Source organism: Protopterus annectens, chromosome 3.part1 (genome assembly GCF_019279795.1).
Source record: "Protopterus annectens isolate FY-2018-M chromosome 3.part1, PAN1.0, whole genome shotgun sequence".
NCBI classification, from domain to species: domain Eukaryota; kingdom Metazoa; phylum Chordata; order Ceratodontiformes; family Protopteridae; genus Protopterus; species Protopterus annectens.
This window is the reverse complement of record NC_056732.1, coordinates 76,722,066-76,745,544: the sequence shown is the minus strand read 5'-3', so window position 1 is coordinate 76,745,544 and position 23,479 is coordinate 76,722,066. Positions and strand designations below refer to the sequence as shown.

At 43.1% G+C, this 23,479-nt stretch overlaps 1 protein-coding gene across 1 annotated transcript in view; it reads right to left on the bottom strand.

Annotated features, from left to right (window-relative positions):
* The window catches only part of LOC122797634 (otoferlin-like), a 1,687,021-nt gene that overhangs the window by 1,595,033 nt on the left and 68,509 nt on the right, over positions 1–23,479 (bottom strand). Inside the window, exon 3 of the mRNA XM_044066178.1 lies at positions 19,775–19,837. Coding sequence (XP_043922113.1) covers positions 19,775–19,837 — 63 coding nt within the window. The remainder of the gene's footprint in view (positions 1–19,774; positions 19,838–23,479) is intronic.

Genomic DNA, 23,479 nt, shown 5'->3' with positions numbered 1-23,479 from the left:
GTTTTTCTCAAAACCTAATGTGGGGACTTCTGTTTTATTATTGTTCATATATTTAATTGGTTGCATATTAACATACCTTGTTCAAATACCATTACTGGCAGCCTGTTGCTGTCAATGTAACTGGCATGCTGTTATAATGCTTACTGTACTTAAGTTTATGTATGTGTTCTGTTTGCTATGCAACTGTTTCAAATCAGTTAGTTTGAGTTAATTTAAACACCCATGCATGCTGTTATAACTCATTTTGAAATGTCTTGTTCATGGCTAACCAGTATATCTTGTATAACCTCAACACCGTAGCACATTTGGGAAGACAGATCCTGGCGGATCCGCCTGTCCTGCCTCATCTGGCCATGGCACTGGGTCCCAGCATGTCTGGGACCCAACCTGGAACTTCCTCATCCACTGGTCCTGCACCACCTTCAGGTGGAACTGCCTCAGGTGATGGGGCCTGCATCCCCTGGTCACAGGTGCAGAGAGGAGCCTGTCACACGCAGCAAGTTCTGGGCTATGGTGCACAGTGTCATCTTCTCTAAGTTAGAGATGGAGGGCTGCCTGAAGCACCTGGAGGGGCAGGCTGCCCCTGTTCAGCCCCCAGTACAGCCTCCTTCAGGGCATTAAGGTGCAGTGGTGACTGCCCATGGGTGTGGACTGCAGTCCCACTGTATCCATTTTGGGGCTCATGGCCCTCTGATACCCAACCACTCTCCCCATCCAAGGTGTTTACCCCCTCATATGTCATATGCTGTCCCTGTCTGCTGTCTTGTGTGTCTTGTCTGTCTGTGAATGCAACCCATCCTACCCAGTCTACCTCCCCAAACATACCTACAGCCCTTCCCCAACATCCCACTTTCACCTTAATAAAAAAAAGGGCATCTGTCCCACAAAAATATCACTGCCCCATACATAGCTCTATATTTCACCCCCATGTCCAGTGACATAAATCAATCAACACTCAAATTACTGTACAAATGTATGTTCCCAAAACCCCTCCCTGTGGGGTGTGAGGATGTAAATTCCAAATTATCCACATCAGTCACAGCTGTAGCTGCAGTAGAAATGTAGAGCTATGGTCCTTTCCTACACCCATCCTGCACATGCCTATCTGGTTTTCTTAATGGTTTACCTCCTGCACTCCCCCATTTCACCACTTTTCTATCACCCTTTTTTCTTTTCTTTAATTAAAATTAGCACAGGTATAAGTGGGAATAAGCGCCGCTAAGTGAAGCTAAGAGGACTTAATCATCTGTTAGCATTGCTTAGCTTCAAGCAAAACTGCGCAAACCCACTTACAACTGCTTAAAAGTGCTTTAATCACTCTGTCTCCATCAGCCTTTGTTCTGTCCAGCAACAAAATAACCAGCCTTGCCAAGTCTCTAATCCAGGATGCTATGCACTACAATCACAGCTATGTACCACTACACCATCTGAGCTGGAAGGATTTGTAATGCTTTAACAAACATATCATGCATTATGGTCATTTAACATTAATGAAAAAAGCCATCACTACCAAGGCTTGAACCCAGGATCCTGTGCACTGAAATCACAGCACTGTACCTCTACACCATCTGAGCTGTAGGAATTTTAATGCTTTTACAAACATGTCATGCACTACAGTTATTTAACATAAGGAAAAATACATATCCGTAGTACTCCTATATACATATATATATGTGTGTATATCTATATATATATATATATATATATATATATATATATATATATATATATATATATATATATACATCTACATATATACATATACACACATATACACACATATATATATATATATATATATATATATATATATATATATATATATACTCAACGTCTTACTGCAAGACATCTACGACAAGCCTGACAAAGTGGGGGGATAAAGGGCAAACAATAGTGACATATTTGAAATATGGCTGTTATAAGCGCGGAAGTCTGCTAGAGTAGCATGGTTTGTTTTAACATATGTTTTCTGATAGATTTCAGGTCTGAAACATAAATGATTGCTATAATTTACTGATGTCAATGTTCATATCATCCCAGTGATTTGTCAGAAATCCACAACTGTTATGGGGAACAGACCAAACATATGAGCCATGCATCTGGACAGTGTGTAGACATCTGGACAGTGGAGAGGTATGACTGCAGTCATGTAACAGAAGGCAGAAAACACTGACAGCAACCAACCATTTCACCCAGCACCTTCTGAACTACAGTTAGACCAACATGACACTACCCCAAACCAGCTCTCGGGATTTACTCATGCATTTGCAAATATATCATGCACTACAGCGATGTTACTGTAGGGAAAAGCAGACATCAATGAGAAATTGTCCACCCGCAACCATTTGCAGCACAGTCACAGCAACATACCAGTATCCCAACTGAATTCTAGTGTATAATGACTATTTGAACAAACATATCCTGATTGCCAGTCACACACTACACCATGTACTGCCCCAAGTCACAGTCTACTGGGAATCCTGAGGTGTTACAGGACATTTCTCAATCTGCCCCTACAAACATATACACCTGATAGACTACCAGCAACTGTAGCAGCATACACAGTCAGACAGAAAATAATCTATGACACTCACATCTACCACTCAGCCCAACAAACATTTACACACTACACTGCTACACAGTCTTAACAGTCTGTTAACAATGGCCAGACATACATAAATCTCAACTGTACAGATTTCCACAGAATGTCCAGGGTATGGAACCATATTTATGGCCACTGCCACATACCACTTCCGGGAGTCTGCTAAGTCACTGGGATGATATCAGGAGTGAGGTCACTAAATCATGATATACCATACCTCTGAACCTCTAACAACAAGACATCTGGACAAAGCCTGACATACTTGTGGGACAGCGGGATGAAAAGAGGGGCATATCTCACATAATGGTGTTACAAACTGAAACATTTGCTGGTATTACAGGGTTTGTTGTAACATAACATCCCTAAAGGATATGATGTCTGAAACACAAATGGATGTCAACATTTACTGACTTAACTCCTCACATTATCTTACTGATTTCTCAAAAACAGAAACTGTCTGAGGAACAGACCAGACATAAGAGGCAAACCTCTGGGCATTCTGCAGACATCTGGACAGTTGATAGGTATCTCAGAGACATATCACTGTCAGACGTCAAGTCACACAGAAAATGCATGTCCCGGCAAACCCTGTTAATCTAGCAATCTTCTATGTGTATAACAGCAATACATACTTACAATCTGTACCCACTTCTGGAACTTTGTCCCCCATTTTGTTGGGCTGTCAACACATTTCTTGTTCTGAGAGCTATTTCCACCAACCTCCTGTGAAGCTGTAGCACCCATACCTCCATAATATCCTCCTAACAGGCAAGGAAAAGGGGCAAGGCCCACACAAAGGACTTAATTATAGCACTGTGTTCCTATTGTATTGGCTAATGGAAAGACAACACAGCTCCTCTGGATGCAAGTAGCAAATGGGAGACACCAATTGGTGCACAGGCCATCACCTTCTCATGGGCATTACCTACAAAATGAAAACTGCTGCCTATGCAAAACAGGTCTGAACCTGTCTATGCAAAGACAGACTGTGACTACACAAACCTAAACATTTGCATTATTCTAAGGAAACTCTTCAGCACTATAACAGGTATGTCTATCACTAAAGCATGTAATGGAATGCAGAAGGGGGGATGCAATAATGTGAAACAGTTAGTTAAACACTAGGTTGTAACAAGACTTGCTGGAATTACATGTTGCTCTCCAGCACCTCTGGCCAGTCCTGCTGGCCCTATCTGCAGTGACATAGATCACAGCCCTGACCCCTGATTCACTCCAGCAAAGGTCAGCACATGTATGACTACTACTGGAGTGACTGTTGTCCAATACTGACTGTGACACTGCTAGGCCACCTACCTGGGATGTTGTAAATAGTGATATGTCACCTTTGAATGCTACTATGATACATATGCTTGTCATAAAAATGTAAGAGACTTATATAGGGTATGTGCATAGTAAACAACTGGTGCAAAAGTGTGTGTTGAATTGCATGTTATATACTAAGCTCATACCTTTCAACTGTCCAGAGTGTTGCAGACTGACCACATTTGCCTCATATTTGTAGTCAATGCCTCATACAGTTGTGTATTGTCTGGCAAATCACTGGCAACCCAGTAAAGACTGAAGTCATAACACAATAGTATATATTTTAATGTCAGATGTCATATCCTGTGGAGTATTCCTGTGAATGCGAAACCGTCTTTGCTGGCAACTGTGTGTGTTACAGCTAGATTTATAAAGTGTCCCTATTTGTTGGCCTTTGCCCACCATTGATGTGTGCCTTTGTGCAGATGTCTTGCTCTAACAAGAGTTAGGAGTCTTAGCATGGCACTCATGTCATTGCAAGAGTACCTTGTCCTGGAGGATGCTGACATTTGGGCTGTCACTGACACCTGGTTTGCAGCTGTGGAGAGCACACTAACCTTGCTAGGTTAGTCATCCCACCATATGTTTAGACCCCAAATGCAGGGCTGCAAAGCCAAAGAAGGTGGAGTTTTAAACATTATCATACACATACACACATGCAGGCTGGCCAGACAGTATGATGCACAGGAGACACCCCAAGTGCAGTTAACTGTTGACAAAACACCTACTGAAATCATAGCTAGCTACAGACCTCCAACTATGACTCTGAACACCCACTACACCTATCTCGAATTGCTTGAATCTGTCACGATTTAACCATCTACCCTGCTCCTGGGTGACTTTAACTATCCAACCATAGTGTGCATGACCTATTCTACCTGAACATGAATGCACAGAGATTCCTCGGCTTTGTCAATTGCAATACATTGGATCAGCTGGTCAACACTCCTATGACAGGTGGAAATATCCTGTACCTGATCCTAACCAACAATGGTAGCCACTATAGCACTCCTACAGTGTCATCCCCCTTGGTAAGATCTGACCACATAGCCATCACTGTTGAGGTCACCATCCCCCCCCCCCCCCCGGTCAGGGTCAAACAAACCAAACTTTCCAAAAATTACAATAAATCTCAGAGCAGGTAAAAGTAACTTTACAGGCACCGTCCCTTCAGTTGGAACTAGCAGTAGCATCCAAGCCCACACCACAATACTATGTGAGCACCTACATAGCTGTGTGGACTCAGCAATACCTGACAAGACAACATCATCTCCCTCAAGGTAGGACAAACCACTGCGGTGGACAGCAGCAATACACAAATACCAAAATAGGTGGAAATAATTCCTGGACAGGGCCATGAAGGAGCAGGTGCCTAATTGAAAGCAATGTCACCTTGGTCTGAACAAGTAAATAAGGTCACAGGTGAATTACCCTAAGGCTATCTTTGAGTGCAAACTGGAGAAATCCACCAAGGCCAATCACTAGGCCTTCCACACATATGTCTGCAATCCCAGAGGCAACATCCAAATCTGCTCTGTAGTGGTGGTCAATAACACCACATACACATATGGCATAGATATAGCCAACCTGCTGCAGACAGTTTAAGTGTAAACATAACCCTCCTGTCCCCCCGTCGGTACACATGGACATGCACAGCACCTGCCCCCTTCCCTTATCATCAGGAACCAGGTCCATAATGCCCACTCAAAGGCAACACACAGAAGTCTCCATATGCCTGATACCATCCCTGGATGCATCCTACATGAACTCAGGCATGAGCTCTCAGCTCCATTATACACTGTAGTCAACCAAAGCCTGAGCACCAGTGTCATCCCATCTGCACAGAGGACAGCCACTGTCATCCCTATACACAAAGGCAGAGCAATCCACTGACCCAGCCAATCATATGCACATCAGCCTAACTAGCCTGATCTGCAAGGGCATGGAAGGCAATATCAAGGACCTTATAAACAGGGACATCAGCAACCTCAAAATGCTTGAACCCACACAGTGTGGTATTGTCAAAGGGAGATCAGGCCTGTTAAACCGGGAAGACTTCTCTGAAGTAGTCAACAAACACAAGGATGAGGGGAAGATGGTGCACACTGCCTATCTTCACCTAGCCCAAATCCCTCACATTAATCCCTAGGTGGCCATGATACCTCAGCCTACACAGCTAGGCATCAACCTGTATGTTACCAGATGGGCAGCTAACTGTCTTAATGATAGTACCGACTTGGTCAAAGTAGTGGAAGCCACCTCTAGTAGTAGACTCTTACAGAGTGGTGTACCCCAGGGATTGGTCTGGGGGTCTCTACTGTTTGAGATATATGTTTATGAGATATAAGACAAAACCAGTGGTCTGTGGCTGACCAGGTTTACAGATGATTGCAAGTTGGCCACTGTGTTACATTCCCCATCCTCCAAGAGGCCCTGACCCAAATTAATGACTGGTGCAAAAAGCATTGCCTCAAACTAAATGCCAGGAGATGCATCTTTTTCCCTGTTGTAGTAGATGTCATCCACACTAATGATGACAGTAATAACAATGTAGTAAGCATGCAATCAGGTGTGCAGTGACTTGTGCACCAAGGTCGGTAGCAACCTGGCAGTTTCCCACCATGTGGGTACCATTGCACGGAAGGCTGTCTACATGTCCCACCTCACAAATATGGGTATGTAATCCAGGAACCAGGAGGCCACAACATCCCTGTACTCCACCCTTATGAGAAGCATTGCTGAGTACAATGGCTCCTTTGGCATGCACCTTGCCAAACAAATGCAGCAGTTGCAGAGACCACAGAGGTTCCTGACCAGGTAAATCCAGGGTCTGCAACACCTATCCTATACAGATAGGCTGAAAGCCCTGTCCCTGTACTCAGTCTCATACAGAATGATCATAGGCAACCTGTGTCTGGCATACAAAGCCATTTCCAAACCAGTCTTGATGGTGTTTCTGCATATCTGTAAGACAAACCCCACTCACACAACACTCCCGCAAGGCACGTACCTGGTATGTGACATGTATAGTACTTGTTGGTGAGATAGTGCAGTGTCCCACACAATACACTGTCGGTAAAATACACTCCTTTCCCATTTCTAGCAGAGTACATGTATATCCCTCTTGAAGAAGAAGCTGGATGACTGCATGGAAAATGGAAAAGGCACCCTGGGGATCCTGCGTGTGTCCCAGCTGGACAGGGAAAACAGGTGCTGGCTTTGAAAGTTCATGGGTGAAAGTCTGGGATAGGCTTATGAGGGCATCCGGGCCAATAGCCTGCTATCATCTTATGAAGCTATGCACCTAGTACATTACATGTTTTCTGTATGTATTACAGACTGTCCTACAATGTTGTCTGAAATGAATCGCTGTGAGTCTGAACTGTGTAGGTACTGCAGTGATAGAGTATTCTCTTGTTCCTTCATTAGTTATTATCACATATCATTAAACATTGTCATCCTGTCTGGTCTGTATAGTGGCAAGTCAGCTCTTGCAGTACTTGCATATGCACTTGGTGACACTGTATAGCTCACTCCAATAGCTTGAGTCTTAGTCACACTTACCATTCTGCTAATAGGCCCATCACACAGTAGGATTTGTCACCCTCTGTTGAGGGCATTACAATAGCTGTTAAAGAGATGTATTGTGGCAGTCAGAACTACAGTAAGGTCTGGCCTGAAGGACTCATAGGTGGCAAAGCTGTGCCAGACTTTACCAGGAGTGTGTGTGTGTGTGTGTGTGTGTGTGTGTGTGTGTGTGTGTGTGTGTGTGTGTGTGTGTGTGTGTGTGTGTGTGTGTGTGTGAGTATCAGCAAACATAATACTGCAGGGTATTACTTTACATATGTTGTGTTCCCCTCACAGGTGAACATGGGGGTTGGTGACTCTCCCCCTCACAACCTGATGTCAGTGTCTTACGGACTCTCATGATGATGGTGGTCATAGTGAGGCACAGTTGGGGTTGTCAGGGCCTTAATCTGTGCCATTGGTTGGTATCCCACTTTCACCCACAATATCCATGCACACAGTCAGTATGCCCACATATACGCAGTCCCCAGCAGCCACAGATAATGGACAGTTGGAGGGTGGTGGCATGGAACAGGCTACTGTGGTGGTGACTATGGAAGTGTGAGTGTAAACACTAGCCATAGCCAGAGAGAAGGCGAGGTCACACACAGGCAGATGTACAGGGGTGCCGACGGAAGACTGCTGCCCATCAAGCCCCTGTCAAAAGTGCCACAGCAGGTGTCACCAGACGCATGTTACAGTCCATCATGGAGGCACAGGCATGTACTGACTACAACCGACAGATGCTCTGGATCATGAATGCAGCGCTTCCTGCCATGTGTGATGACCTCTACAGCATTTGTGATGCCATACATCATTTTGCCAATGTTGTGGATAGACTGTTGAGTGAGACGTTGTCACAGCTCAACTGTGCAATGTCTGTGCTTGAGCATGTGGCAGGAGTAGGGCATCAGCCAGGTGGATGTAGGTCATCAACATAATCAGCTGAGAGCCCATGTGGCCATGCACCTTCACAGTCCAGTAGTGCCAGTACCACCAGCACTACCAAAGGGAGTTTGCTGTCCATACTACACAGAATAAGCCATAGGCACATTGTCTTGGCCAGTCCCATTAGGGATACAGATCCAGCAGATAGCAGTCACCACTGGGGAGTAGTACTGCATCTGTCCTTGGGCCTGGTGGGGCCAGTGAGACTCCTGGCAGAACCAGTTCCCACGTCCCTGCCAGGAGATGTTGAACTGTACATCCTGCCATGTATGGTCCATGGCTGTCTAACATAGTCCTATGTCGGGCATCCACACGATTTGATTGTGTGCAAACACACACACATCTCTATCACAGGCCAGTCACCACCAGACATGTACAGCTCCTCTGCATGACTCAGTTGAACACCACCCCTCCAGACACACACATAAACACACACACACACACACACACACACACACACACACACACACACACACACACACACACACACACACACACACACACACACGTACACACACGATGTCAACCATATGGCCCAGCCTAGGCCTCTGGCAATCCCATACCACACCCTGTGCATGTGATGATACTTGTGCCACAACTCTGTTATCCATATGATCAATGCAAGGACATGCTCATATGGGTCTGATGCACAGGGTGAATATAATACAGTGTAGTAATGTAATGCTGTGTAAGGTGCTGGTTGCTGGCAATAATTGTGGGTACACATCGAGGTGTGTGTACCTTGTTAGCCATGATGCATTACTGCTGTTAGTACTGCTGACTGACTGTAGTGTCATGCACTGTATTCTGTTTGTGTTCCAGGTGTCTGTGTCTGCAAGCTGTGAGCCTGCTGACAGTAGCAATGATGAGTATGGCAGAGTGGAAACACAATGAACTTTTCATAGCCAAGGCACAGCTGTATATGTACATGTTTACCAGGTGTGTTTACATGCAACAGTGTGTGAGGGACAATTGTGGCAGACAGTGTGACCTTGCATACATAGCCTTGACACAACCAGCTAGCCTTCATACATATCACTTGGGTGTTCTGTAGGATGGCAGACTCACATGTATAGAGGAGGTTACTTGAGTGATGGCACTAGATCCCTCACAAGCTTAGCCATTACTTTAACTGTAACAGATTTACCTATCAGTATGGGGTATGTATTCCTGACACAGTTCAGCCTGTGTTAGTACAACCTGACAATCACCAGCATGTGTGTCTGATAACTCATATGCATGTGTGGCCTCTTGTGCTGGTAGTGCACACAGAGTCATAGTCCTGTACATGGGGCATCTGTCAAAGGGCTGAGCACAGCCCCTACTAGCACAGTCTTATGAACTATAGTGCTAGATACATAGCACAAATAACACAGAGGTAATGTAGTGTTGCAGTGTCCGCCGCTACTATTCAAGTGGCTGACAATTGCAGGGGCTGTTAGGATTGCCATGGTGGGTCAGAGGCCCTTAACATGGTAGAGCCACCTGAGATGCACACACACATACACACACACACACACACACACACACACACACACACACACACACACACACACACACACACACACACACATATACACTGCTGCATGGGGACATGCATTGAAACACACATGCAAATGGAGTTGACACCTCTCAGAGTAGATGACCTACCCATCTATTTATGTACAATACACAGTGATATGACCATTTCATGCACCACAGGGGTTTGATGTTAGAAACTGTGTAACTGTGCTTGTACAGTGGATGACATCTGTATAGGCTGAAACTAGGTGAGCAATGGGGGAGTTCACAGAGTGGAAGAGGCACACAAAATGGTATAGGCATCACATACACACAGTAAAGACAGCCACAGGGGCTGTGCATACAGAAACACATACACAGTTGCCAACATACATATTAATAACCCTACATATCCACTCGTATGTACTATAGTGCCACGTATACATGACATGCCCCACATAGATTATATGCCTGGAACATAACACACAACCTCTTACAACAAGTAATCTTATGAATGCCTTCATGGATGGTGGGATAACTCACCAGAAATAGCAATTGGTCTCATCTACTGCTACTACAAACCTGCACAAGTGATACAGTGACAAACTTTGTATCAGCATGATGTGTTAGGTATGATGTCTGATGCTGGCATGTGTGTCACTCTAGTAACTGTGACATACTTGGCAATGATATCACAGGAATGCTCATTATTTGGGGACACAGACCATGTATGGGTTGCAAGCATGGATATTCCATGTACATCTGTACAGATGACTGGTATGAGCTGTAAAGTGTTACATGGTGCATGTGAGGCAGATGACATTAACAGGCTCTTTAAAGTAATGCCATGGGTAGGAAGTCAACAGGCCTTAAAATGGTATAACCTACACACACAGCCACAGGTGATATGCTTCATACACACTACTGCAGTTGTCAGTATTGAGATTAGAACCGCTACCTATCTAATTAGTTGTACTACAGTTTTACGCAGTTATTGCACATGCCACAGAGCTTAGGGGTTGACAAGTGTATACAAGTACATCTACAGTGAATGACATCAGCACTCCTTGTAAAGTAGGGCAATGGGAAGTGTACTGGATGGTACATGCCTCAAAATGGCATAACCCACACCCCCAGAGGATGTGATTCTCACCCAAATGCACACACACAGGGAGGACATGAGTCTTACACACTCACACACACACACACACACACACACACACACACACACACACAGTATCACAGTTGCTAGTACTGAGTTTAGAACCCCTACCTATCTAGTTATGTGTACTACGGTGTTACACAGTTATCACACATGCCACGGAGCTTATAGGATTTAACAGTGTCCCAAGGAATGTCGAAGGTGAATTACATCAAGAGCCCTTGTAACATATGGCAATAAGAAATGTACTGGGTAGGAAGGGCATCAAAACACATTACCCTACAAACACACAAACACCTTCACACACATACACATACACACACACACACACACACACACACACACACACACACACACACACACACACACACATGTTTGCCAGAACTGAAAGTAGAACCCCTGCCTATCTAGTTATTTGTACTATATTGTTACTTAGTTATTACATGTGCCATTGAGCTTATAGGGCTGAGGGCTGTCCAAAGGTACTTCTAAGGGCAATGACATCAGCAGGACTGCTAAAGTAGGGCACTGGAAGTGTTGTGGGTGGGAAAGTCCTCAGAATACTTCATCCTACAAACATACACACTTACAAACACTTACACACACACACACACACACACACACACACACACACACACACACACACACACACACACTTGCCAGAACTGAGAATAGAACCCCTGTCTATCTAGTTATTTGTACTATAGCATTACGCAGTTATTACATGTGCTACAGAGCTTAGAGGGCTGACAGGTGTCCAATGGTACTTCTAAGGGGAATGACATCAGCGGATCGTGTGAAGTAGGGCAATGGGAAGTGTACTGAGTGGGAATGAACTCAGTACGTAAACCTACAGAGACACACACACACACACACACACACACACACACACACACACACACACACACACACACGCGCGGGCGCACACACACACACACACACACACATATACATACACAAAGGCAGGTGATGTGATATTATAACTCCCACCTCAGTACTATTACACAATGGAGCTCACCTTCATGCTGGCACGTGCGACTGCTTATGACTGAAATGCCACTGTCCGCAGCAGGACACCACTCTATGCCATTCAGGGTATCCCTGTATATGACTCACTCTCTGTGTGTGTCTCCCTGTGTTTCTCTCTCTATCACACTCTGTTTCTCTCTTTCCCACGTCTATGTGTGTGTATGCTTGTCATATTGTTATATGTTGCCTATATATATATATATATATATATATATATATATATGTGTGTGTGTGTGTGTGTGTGTGTGTGTGTATCACATGCAACAGATGCAGACATATCACATATGGGGCACCTATAACTAGCTGAGGGTAATCCTGTTTGATGGGAGTATGTAGAGACAGTTAAGGTGTACATAGCTGTCTGTATGCAAAGACATATATGGACAATACAGTTATATAGTCCAATGTGGGTTCCGACATGGGCTGTGATTCTCTAAGTGCAGGAGCATGCCCAGTATGACCTTCCATACTAAGGCTGGGACTTCATTCCAGAGACAGTTGTACTCCAGTCCGGGGTTTTGTGTGCTACAGCCATACCTCTCAAAGTAAACAGGAAGTTGTTATAGGTACAGGGTTTATTTTAGCAGACATTTTCTGACATATCTGAAGTCTGACACTGGAATGTATTGTGTCATTACCTAGTAACAGACATTATCTGATCATCACAGTGCTTTACCAGAAGAATACAAGATGTATGATGCAAAGACCAATATTATGAGCCCAACTATAAATATTCTTACCCAAAAAGACCACTACAACTGGTTGACTGATGAAACTGTGTAAACAGTCCAGCAACTTGGTGATATACTGGCTGGGGATCTCCTGCTTGTGTGGTATTCTTCTAACCTGAAAAATCATATCTTGGTGTGTGCATACCTCTCAGCTGTACAGTTTTTGGCAGATTGTTCAGGTGTTTATCTAGAAGTGTCATCCAGGCTTCATAAACTTTTGTTTTTATGGCAAGGTAGTTGCAAATAATTAAAGAGCGACGTTACAAAATAATGACAGAAATTAGTGTTTCAGATGTCATAACCTTCAGACAATTCCTGCTAATGCTAAACCCATTATTCTACCAACTTTCTCAGTTTGTAAGAGCAATATTTACAACACGTGCCTATCATTGGGCCTTTGTCCCACTTTTATTTATGACCTTGTCCAGATGTCTTGCTGTCAGAGATTGAGAGGTATGGATGTGGGTACAGAGTGCACTGTACTGTGCAGAAATGTGCATTATATGTGGGTCTATATCACAACATCAAAAGGAACAAATCTTGAACGGCTTAAATATCGAAATTGCCATTCATCGAAACTGCTTTTGTAGGGGGCTGCACCCCCACATCCTCCGCTAATTATATATACCAACTCCGAGATCACACTACAGTGAGGAGAGGGCAAAATTCCCAATCTTCACAGTACCGCAATCTCACAAAAGACAAATCAATGAATGGCAATTTCAATATTTCAGCCATTCGAGATTTATTCCTTTTGATGTTATGATATCGACCCTTATATGTGTAGTATGTTCCACGTAGCACTGTGTGACTTCCAGGTATGTCAGTGGCGGAGCAGTACAGAATAATGTAGTGAACCACTGACAGCCAGTTGTGTATAATTTGAGAGGTTGAAATGATGTTAGTAGGGTATTGTCCCTGAATCCCTTATAAGCCACGCAGATGGGGGTGTAGCCCATGTTAAGACATGTCAGCACACAGAGGCCCTGTCTAGCAGGGACCCAGGTGGAATCACAGGACTGTATTTTGTGTTTCCCATGCACGTATAATGGGAGCACACCACTAGGGGTATTAAGGCACTTGGCTTGATGTGGCCAGGGAGTGTATTCCACAGATGTAGGAGTGTGTGGGACACATATCTGTCATACCAACAAGTCGTACTGATATCACAGACCAGGTCGATGCTGTTCCTATGGGTTGATCGAGTGGGCCTTGACTTCCAGATGTGCAACAGTCCCATCAAGGCAGGGTCTGGATTGCTTTGTATGCCAGACAGGGGTCACCTCAGCAGAGTCTGTATGGAATGGGGTAGACAGACAGTACTATTAGCCTATCTGTGTTGGGCAGGTGTTTGGGGTTTGAAGTAAGGCCTTAGTGTTTGTAAGACCCTGGTGTATGGAGTCTGCATGGTCTGTGGTGTGTACATTTGTGGAGTTCTCATGTATTTTTGCCTCTGAGGTGTCCTTTGTTTGGGTTTTTGTTTTATTGTGGACTTCCACTTACATGGGTGTGGGTTGTGTATTTGCAGGTGATGTTTACTGACTCCATACACTTCATGGCACCTATGTTACTGCACACTTTGTTCTGGTGTGCACATTCTCCATTTGTCTGGCCAGTGTTTCCCCTTCCCCTTCCCCTTATGTGTGTCTCTTTGTCCTCTGTAGTCCAGTCACAGGCTTTGTCCACAGTGGCTGCTGTTATGCATTTGTAATTCTGATGTGAGCCAGGTAAATGCCGTAACATCACACACAAGGTTGTGGACCTCACACCTCTGAGTGTATCTATTCAGCAGGTTGTCCATCATTGCACCACTACTTTTACTGTGGTCCTCAGATGGTTTGTGTTGCTATATGTTATTATGAGGCTACATGTTGGCCTAGCTGTCAAACGATCACAGACTGACATCTGGACAGGCCCATATATGACAGTCAGACAAAGGCACACACATGGGGACAGGGTGTTACTACTGTTCTGCCAAACATAGACAGTTGGGAGACCAGTTTGGTATTTGCTTGCTTTCTCTTATGGCTATGGCATCTGCTTCCCCACAGTCTGCCACTGATGTTTTGACAAGATCCTTTCTTGTTTTGCAAATATTTGGCAGGCAAATGCAATGTTAGGACAAGCAGAACAGATATACAAGGCATACTTGTGCTCCTTCTGTGACAACCTGTCATTCTAGGGGTATGGATGTTGGCCAGTGACATGTCAGTGCTGACACAGTAAGTTTGCAGCCTTTTATGACCTGGCAGTACACTGACCTTCAGTTACCTGCTGTTCTACTAGGCACCATATCTCCCGACTATTTAGAGCCAGACATCTGGACAAAGCCATAAGTAATTTGGGGACAAAGGCCTACATATATGGACAATTGTCAACTATTGGCCTTACAAACTTAGAAAGGTGATACAATAACAGGTTTGCATTAGCATGCATTTTCCTAAAGGGTATGAAGTCTGAAACTACAATATGTCATTATTTTCTGACTTTAGTCTTTTGTGATTTGCCAGTGATTTACCAGACAACCATGAGTTCATGATAAAGAGACCACAAATATGATGCAAACGTCTGGACATTCTGCAAGAGGTCTGTACAGTTTAGGGGTATGCTAGGCACTGTGTAGGTTACTCTGAGCTATATACTGTCCATATGTGTGGCCCCCTGTCCCTGACCTGTCCAGCTTTCCTGCGGTAACAGATGTTGACATCTGGACAGTGTGTACAACTCCTACTGTAGCTGTATTTGACATGCAGAATAGTTGGTACTGCAGTTCTTGGAACCCAATCCCTCCAAGCTACACGTTCTAGGGACCTAAACCTTGTCACCACAATAAACAGGACTTGCTGGAGGGATAGATTCCTGTCTCAGAGACTTCTCATACTCTGGAACAAACTACATATCTATATCAAACAAAGCTCCTCATTAGCACTCTTCAAGAAAAATCTTGATGATTGGATGGGAAATAGGAAATTCACCCCGGGGATCACTTCTGTGGCTCTGCTTGACAGGGGCACAGGAAAATAATTTTCTTGGGTGGCACAAGCCAGGGTACCGTTTGGCTAGGCTTATATAGGCCTTAGGGCCAATATCCTAGTACCTATCTATGAACCTATGAACCTATGGACCCTGTCAACCACAGTATTGTACCTAGGCCACTAAGACACGACAGCCAGGAGTAAGTGCAGGCCACATACTGACAGTATTGACCACACATATGCATAGCTCATTGACCCTTGCATATTGTGGACATGCAACAAGTTATCAAGTTGATTGGGACAGCCCTGAGAATGTGTGCTCTGCTTCTTATACCCTAAAACATTAATGTATCTGCATTTTTATGGGAACATGGGTGTGGGAGCGGCACAACTGTCAACTGTCCACATTTGCACAGACTGTGCTGATGTTCCCTTTACATTTTGGTTCAATTTAGCATAGTATAGTGCCTGTCTTGGAAACTACAGGCATATCACTAAAGACCACAGGTTAGATTGTAATGGCAGACATTGGGGTTTCAGACATCTTACCCTTCAGAAACTTACTGTAATTGCAAGACCTGGTGTGATATCACTGTGCAAGTCTGTATGGACATATTTCAGCATTCTCCCCATTTGTGGGCCTTTGCCAGACATTTCTTTATGGTTTTCTATGGCTGTCTTGCTGGGTGAGGCTAAGGGATGAGTATGGGACCTCCACGCTGACATCCATGTATGTGACCTATGACCCCCCAATTTGTTAGCCCCCCCGCCCCACATATACTCAGTCAGATATGTCATGTAGGGGACTATTACATTCTCCGAGGAAGCTGCTGTTGAACAGACATTTCCTGTTGTCCCACATAGCTGTCAGTTGTCTGCTGCTATCCCAGTAGACCACCCCATTCCTTTGCATGCATGCAGCAATACCATTCATTTATTGTTAAGAAGACTGACTTACCTTGTGCCTGCAGCAGTTGTGAGGATGGTGTTAGAGGCTCTGTCAGATGCATGCAGCACACAGCCTATACATGGTAAGATACAGGTAGTGTGATGTGTGTGGTATCCATTTTACTGTGTGTGTGAGTCAGAGAGAGGTGTCAGTCTCTGGGTCCCTACAGTGACAGTTTGTGTGCTATGTGTTACCTCTTTGCCAAGGCCTGGGCATACTTTGTCCACCTCCATCTGCCTACAGGAGCAGGCTCAGGTGGTTGCTCCTCCAAGCCCTCCTGTGCCTGTGGAGGCCTTGGCAATGGTTGGGGGCTGTGTGGTCCTTCCCTGTGATATTCCTGCCGCAGCTGTTTCCACAGGATCATATTGTGTAGCATGGCACATACTATGAACATGTGTGCACATGTGGCTGGAAACTACTGCAGGGCTCCACCAGATATGTCAAGGCAGCGGAACCGTGACTTGAGCATCCCAAACACACACTGTATAATGTTCCTGGTTTGTGCGTGTTCCTCATTATGGTGTTCTTCAGTGTGTGTGTGTGTGTGTGTGTGTGTGTGTGTGTGTGTGTGTGTGTGTGTGTGTGTGTTTGTGTGCATTTCTGATGGGTGTCATCATCCATGGCTCCAGTGCATAGCCAGTATCCCCCAGCAGATGGCCATATGGGATCTCCCCCCTGGCAAATGCCTGGTACAGATGTGAGGTATGCCAGATGTGGAAGTTGTGATAACTACCAGGGCTGCCAGCACACACATTCATGATAATGCCCTGGGCATTGCACATGATGTGGCAGTTGATGTAGTGATAGCCCTTGTGGTTAACATAGACTCTACCATCTTCAATGGGTGATGCTTTGATGTGGATGTGCATGCAGTCTATGGCACCCAGTACCTCTGGACAGTCTGCTACACGGTGGAAGAGATGAATATTGCTGGTCCTCTCCTCACGGGTGCTGGGGGAATATATGTGCTCACCAGCATGTCTTCACATGATATCCAGCAACTGGTAGAGTATCCTGGATGCAGATGCCTGTGAGACCCCATGATGTCCCCAGTAGGTCTTTGGAAGGTACCTGTAGCTAGTATTTTTAAGGCTACACATACCTTGGTTTCAACTGGGATGGGTTTCCATCTGTTGGCTCTGGGTGTGAGGTGAGGCCAGCACAGCTTGATGATTAGCTGAAGTAAGTCCATCTCCACCCTGTAGCACTCTAGTATCTACAGATCATGTAGCCCCTGGTAGGTTACCCTGAGTCTGAGCACTCTTCTCCTCCTCCTCCTCCTCCTCCTCAGTCTGGGATGGTTATCAGCATTATCATCATCACTGCCCTCACCCTCTAGCACATACTGATGTATCAAAATGGCAGAAGCCCCTAACATTTTGTCAGTTAAAATTTCCAGAGTATGTACACCAATGGTGCAGAGTTTGTGGGAAAAACCAGACTGAAAGGTATTTGCATAGTTTATACTGGTGTGCTGCAGATGCTGTCTATGTGATTGGCTGACTATTATACATTCCACCTGCCAGCTATATTATTTGTACTTGAGTGCCTTTATTCTGCTATTTCCCCTTTTTTTCCTTCCCATTTCCTCTCCTTCTAAGCCCCGCGGCTCGCTGCACAAACTCGCTGCTCAAATGTAAATGCATCTGCTGGTTCCTGTTGTTTTTGGGGTTTTTTTTCTTATTTCCATTGTGTTTAAGCCACACAGCATGCCGCACAAAACCCTGCAGCTATAGTAAACAGTACTGAGCAGAAAGGACCCTCCCAGGAAGCGAACAAGCTCAGCATTTCTTAAACTATCTCAGACATACCCCCTTGCTTAGTTGTGCTTAGCTAAGTGCAAATAGAGGCATTAGAGCTCCAGTGTGCTTACACCAAGCATGACACACACCCTTTTCATGTCAGCTGCTTCTCTTGCTTACACTACAGCATTATAGCTCCTACACGGTTATCTGCAGGTGGACACAGTCTCCCATTTTGCTATTCAATAAATTTAGCTAATTTGCATACCCCGCTGTCTTAGTCTCTTGTTACACCACTAAGCTGGAGCCTATCTCCTTAGCTACCAGTGTTACCTGTTATTGTTTTGGTTCTGCAAGCTACCCACTATAATGACAAAATTCATATTTCCCATAAAACTGTCTTTTTACATTTCTTTTCTTATTTTCTGCGCAATCTCATTTGTGTGCTGCTGTGTTACACTTAAACTTTTGAAATTGGGCTAAAAAACCTCTTTGATTTTCATACGTTTGCAACTGTTTTCCATGCCAATGGTCATTGGCATGCCTAATAGTCATAATACATGCTTTACTTTGACTTGTCAAGCTCCCATTTTGATTTTTGCAGAAATGTGCACGGTTAGTAACTGAATACATTTCTGCAACGGACACTGCTCTGACACAGATACCTTCCTGCTTACTGAATCGCTAATTCACCTCATTTGCAGGTCATTTGCATTTGTTTTTCACCAGCAAATGAGGTAATTAGCATTATTCAGTAGTGTCCATGTCAGAATAGGGCTGGCAGGCTTGTGCATGCCCCATCCTTGTTTACTGGATCGCTCGGCGGCCATATTCCATGCAGAAGCTGCTACACTATTCTGACACAGTGATTTGACTTTATTGAATCCCAGCATATGAGTATTGCAGTATGTAAGAAGCTGTGGAAATAAGATCTATGTACGTAGGCTTGCTTTTATTCTCACCACAGTACCACTTCCACTTAGCTAAACTGCCAGAAAACAAGTTACTTCTATTTTTTAGTCAAAAAGCTTTTACAAACCAAGAGTGTGATGAATCTTTAGTTGAATCAGACCATTTGTTAAGCAAATAAAAAGACAATGCACATTCTCACAACAATGCATCTTTATCTATAAATAGACACACTGTCATCCTGGTAGTAAAAACACTGCCAGAAGACTCCCAGATGTTGGAAAACAAACCTTTAACAGAAAGCAGTTATGAAAGGAATTATGAGTTATATACTTGCCGAAAGTTTGATAATCTTGTCAAACAGGACTTCTCTGGGCAGATGAAACTCAAAAACAAAATACTATGAGGAAAAGTGAAAAGAATATTATTAATTTCATTCCCTCATTTAAAAATGAACATGTTTGTATGCACTATGAGAATGCCAGGTAGTGCATGGATGTTTATAACTGTAGCAATGACCACAGAACTGCAAAAATATGTTACAGGAGACAAAACAAACGCATAACTTCATTTCTAGTGAAATAATCACACTAGAATTCATTGCTTTGAGTGAAAATGCCTTGTAATAAGCTACTGATTTGGAAAAACAAAATGTCCTATGTACATTGCATTTTTCTTTTAAATGTGATGACCATTTCTAAACATTCCATTGCACGGATAAGTTTACAAATCATATATTCTTTAAAAAGACAACAGAATCAACATTTCAAAAACCACCATTTATCTGAAGCTGATTTGCAAATCCAGATCACAAAACTATTACTTACCAAAACAGTTTGATATGAGACTCATCAGTACATTTTTTTTTATAGCTAATTATTCTAAGATACTTTTTGACATTATTATTATTATTATTATTATTATTATTATTATTATTATTAAGAATTGTTCAAACATCTAGCTATTCCACTACAGTAATGCTTGAATTAGGGTGACATAATGGTAAAAGTACTTACCTTCAAAGCACACGGTATTGGGTTTAAGTCTCAACACTGAGAAGGATGGCTAGGCTTAAAAAGACCCCTTGGGTCGATGGCCTGGAAGTTACGTATGATTAGGACATTGAAATATTTGCTTCTACTTACCTAGGTAGGGCTGCAACAAACTTTATCAAACTCTTAAGGCACTTACATTGTCAATTAGGAACTGTCACTGTCTGCCTTCATGCTGGCGAAGCAAGCTGCACAGATGAAACCTTGTTCCGTAAACAGAGAGATTAAGAGTACAGCAATATAGCATTATTTACATTAACTTTGGAGATAACCTTAAAGTATATAGTGAAATAAAAAAAAAAAAAAAAGAAACTGAATTCACCCAAACCTGAGTACCATCCAAAGGAAGTACTTAGATTCCAGGATACAATGCACTGGTCCCCAGCACTTTATGCAGTGCTGTACCAGTACACCTCTTCATACTGCTACATTGTTACAGATGTATACTAATACTACAGCAAATGTAGCAAAGATGGGTTTTCCAATCTATTTTTCGTAACTTTTATTAGTTAAGTACCACAATATCTAGAAGTGCAGTTTAATGGCGCTACAGATGACATATGCATGTCTCCCAAATGTGCAACAAAATCTAGAAGATTTAGGATTTTTGCCTCGGAAACGTTTACATAGATATTTTTTATACCCCAAGTAGACTCCAGAGAATTTTTCCTCAGGTAGACAGTAAATGCTGGAAGTGGCAGGCAAGAAAGAGGTAATTGGGAACATATTTTCTGGGAGTGCAGTGAGTTGGCAGACTTTAAGGATTCCCTGTGGGATGCACTGTCAGAGATTCTGGGTGGGCAGATTATTCTGATGAGGGAGATGATTTTTCTGAGCTATGATACAGAATCAGAATTGCCTAGACATGGCTTTGCTGTGTCTAATAATGGTGGCTGCCAAAAACGTAATTACTAGAAAATGGAAATCAAAATCTAAACCAGCTATACTGGAAGTAGTGAACATAGTAACAGAGATAAAACAACTGGAACTGAGATCTTTAGAAAAGGGTAGGAGCAAACTACATAGGAAAAAATGGGAATTGTGGGAACAATACATACAAGGGAGGAATGAGGCCTAAAAGGCAGCAGGACTTAAATGAGCTATGTAATGTTTGAGTGAGAAAGATTGGTTAGATTATAAGTGATGTATAATGTTTGCAACTGGGAGTGTGTCACTATAGTTTGTGATATAAAATGCTTGCTACTAGGATTGTGTTGGTGTGGTTCACTTTCATTTATATAATATGTATGAGTGCTTATGTAGTAAGAAGATGCTTCTTGTTAAAAAGCAGGAATTGAATAATGCATGTAATATTGCTTAGGGTATATGATGTATAGCAATATATGTGAAGTATAATATTTATATTAATATAGTTTGATTACTTTTATATGAATATAAATTTGCCTATGTCACAAGTGATAATTCAGTAAAGGTATTTGAAAAAAATGGTGCTACAGAGTGGTGTACATTTGTGCCTTAAGAATAAGTGGACAAAGCCTGCCAAAAGGTATATACAGCATGACCCCAAAAATTCATCATAAATAGCAGACAAAAACTTGTCTATTCAAGGTGGAAGTGAATGGAATTATCACTTTGAATGTTTCTCTACTGACATATTATCCTAATCTCGTCAGTGAACATATTTGGGTGGGGATTTGGAGAGCATGTATACAGATGCTGGAGCTGCCTAGTTAAGGTTTGAGATGGTCTCCTAGACTGCATGCGTAGAAACTACATATGAACCTAAAATGCAGATATGGAAAGGGATGACAGAATCTAGACCCAGGTTAGGCGCCATTGACAAATTGACATCTCTGAGAATTTCATGGTGTTGTCAGAAGATGACAACATTCCCATGCAGGTAAGTCCAAAACTGCAAAAGTGTAGTAAATTAGCCTGTCTCTGTTGTGCAGAGGGATTGAGCCCTTACTGCAACCCAGGCAACCCTGTTTTTGAAAGCAGACCCAGCAATGAAGGAGCCAGGCTGGAAGGGGGAAGATTGAAGGGGAGTGGCCTGCTCACCTGTCCTGGTGGTTTGGATAGCTGAGCACACTTGAGAGCACAGAAAGCAGTATGGACCAGAGAAACCACTACCAAGTGCTTTGGGAGGAAGGGCAGACTGCTTGTATGATATGCCCTTATTAGAAGAGGGGGATATCTCCACAGTCAGCTCATTGCACATCCCCTTCCCAGCTTTTCGCCTGCTATGTGAGATAAAATAGTGCTAAAGTTTGAGTCAATCCGATGACCACCTAAATGATGTCCTCTGCTGGTCAGCCCTCACCCTAGTGATGGAGAACAAATAGGATGATTGACTAGGAAAGAGCTGATGATCAACAGACAATGGGGCAAAAATGGCAAAAAAGTATAGTAAATTAATTTTATATTTTATTAGGACGTTAGTACGTTGTTTTATATTTTATTATTTTCAGACATCCCAACTTTTTACATGCTGTTTATATTATTATTATTATTATTATTATTAATATAATGATGATAATATGTATTATTATTTAAATTAATGAAAGGGTCATGGAAAAAGGCATCCAGTAATATTAGCCTTCTGAGGCAGTTAGCAAATGAAAAATAAATGACTAAAAACTGATTTGCTGGAGTCTTGTTTCACATGCAAGACAGTTTCTTATAAACCAGTTATATGTAGTATTACCATATTACCCTGTCTGCCTACTACATATATCTCAACAAACTGTATTGTTCTTTGCATTATGCTAGTAAATGAACACCGTGATGTCATGCTGGACTGCCGCACTTTGCAGTGCAAAAGGTAATTTCTAAGTTAACTTCAACACTGTTTGAATACAAAAAAAGATCAGATTTGATTTCAGCCTACAGTGACCCTTTCTGTAGGCTTATAGGGGAAGACTAGGTTATCATTCCCAGGGGGACTTTTCTCATGTTCTAATCCTGCTATGGTTCAAATTTCACAGGTGTGCTACAAGGAAATTTTTACATCAGTTAAAAAGCAAAAG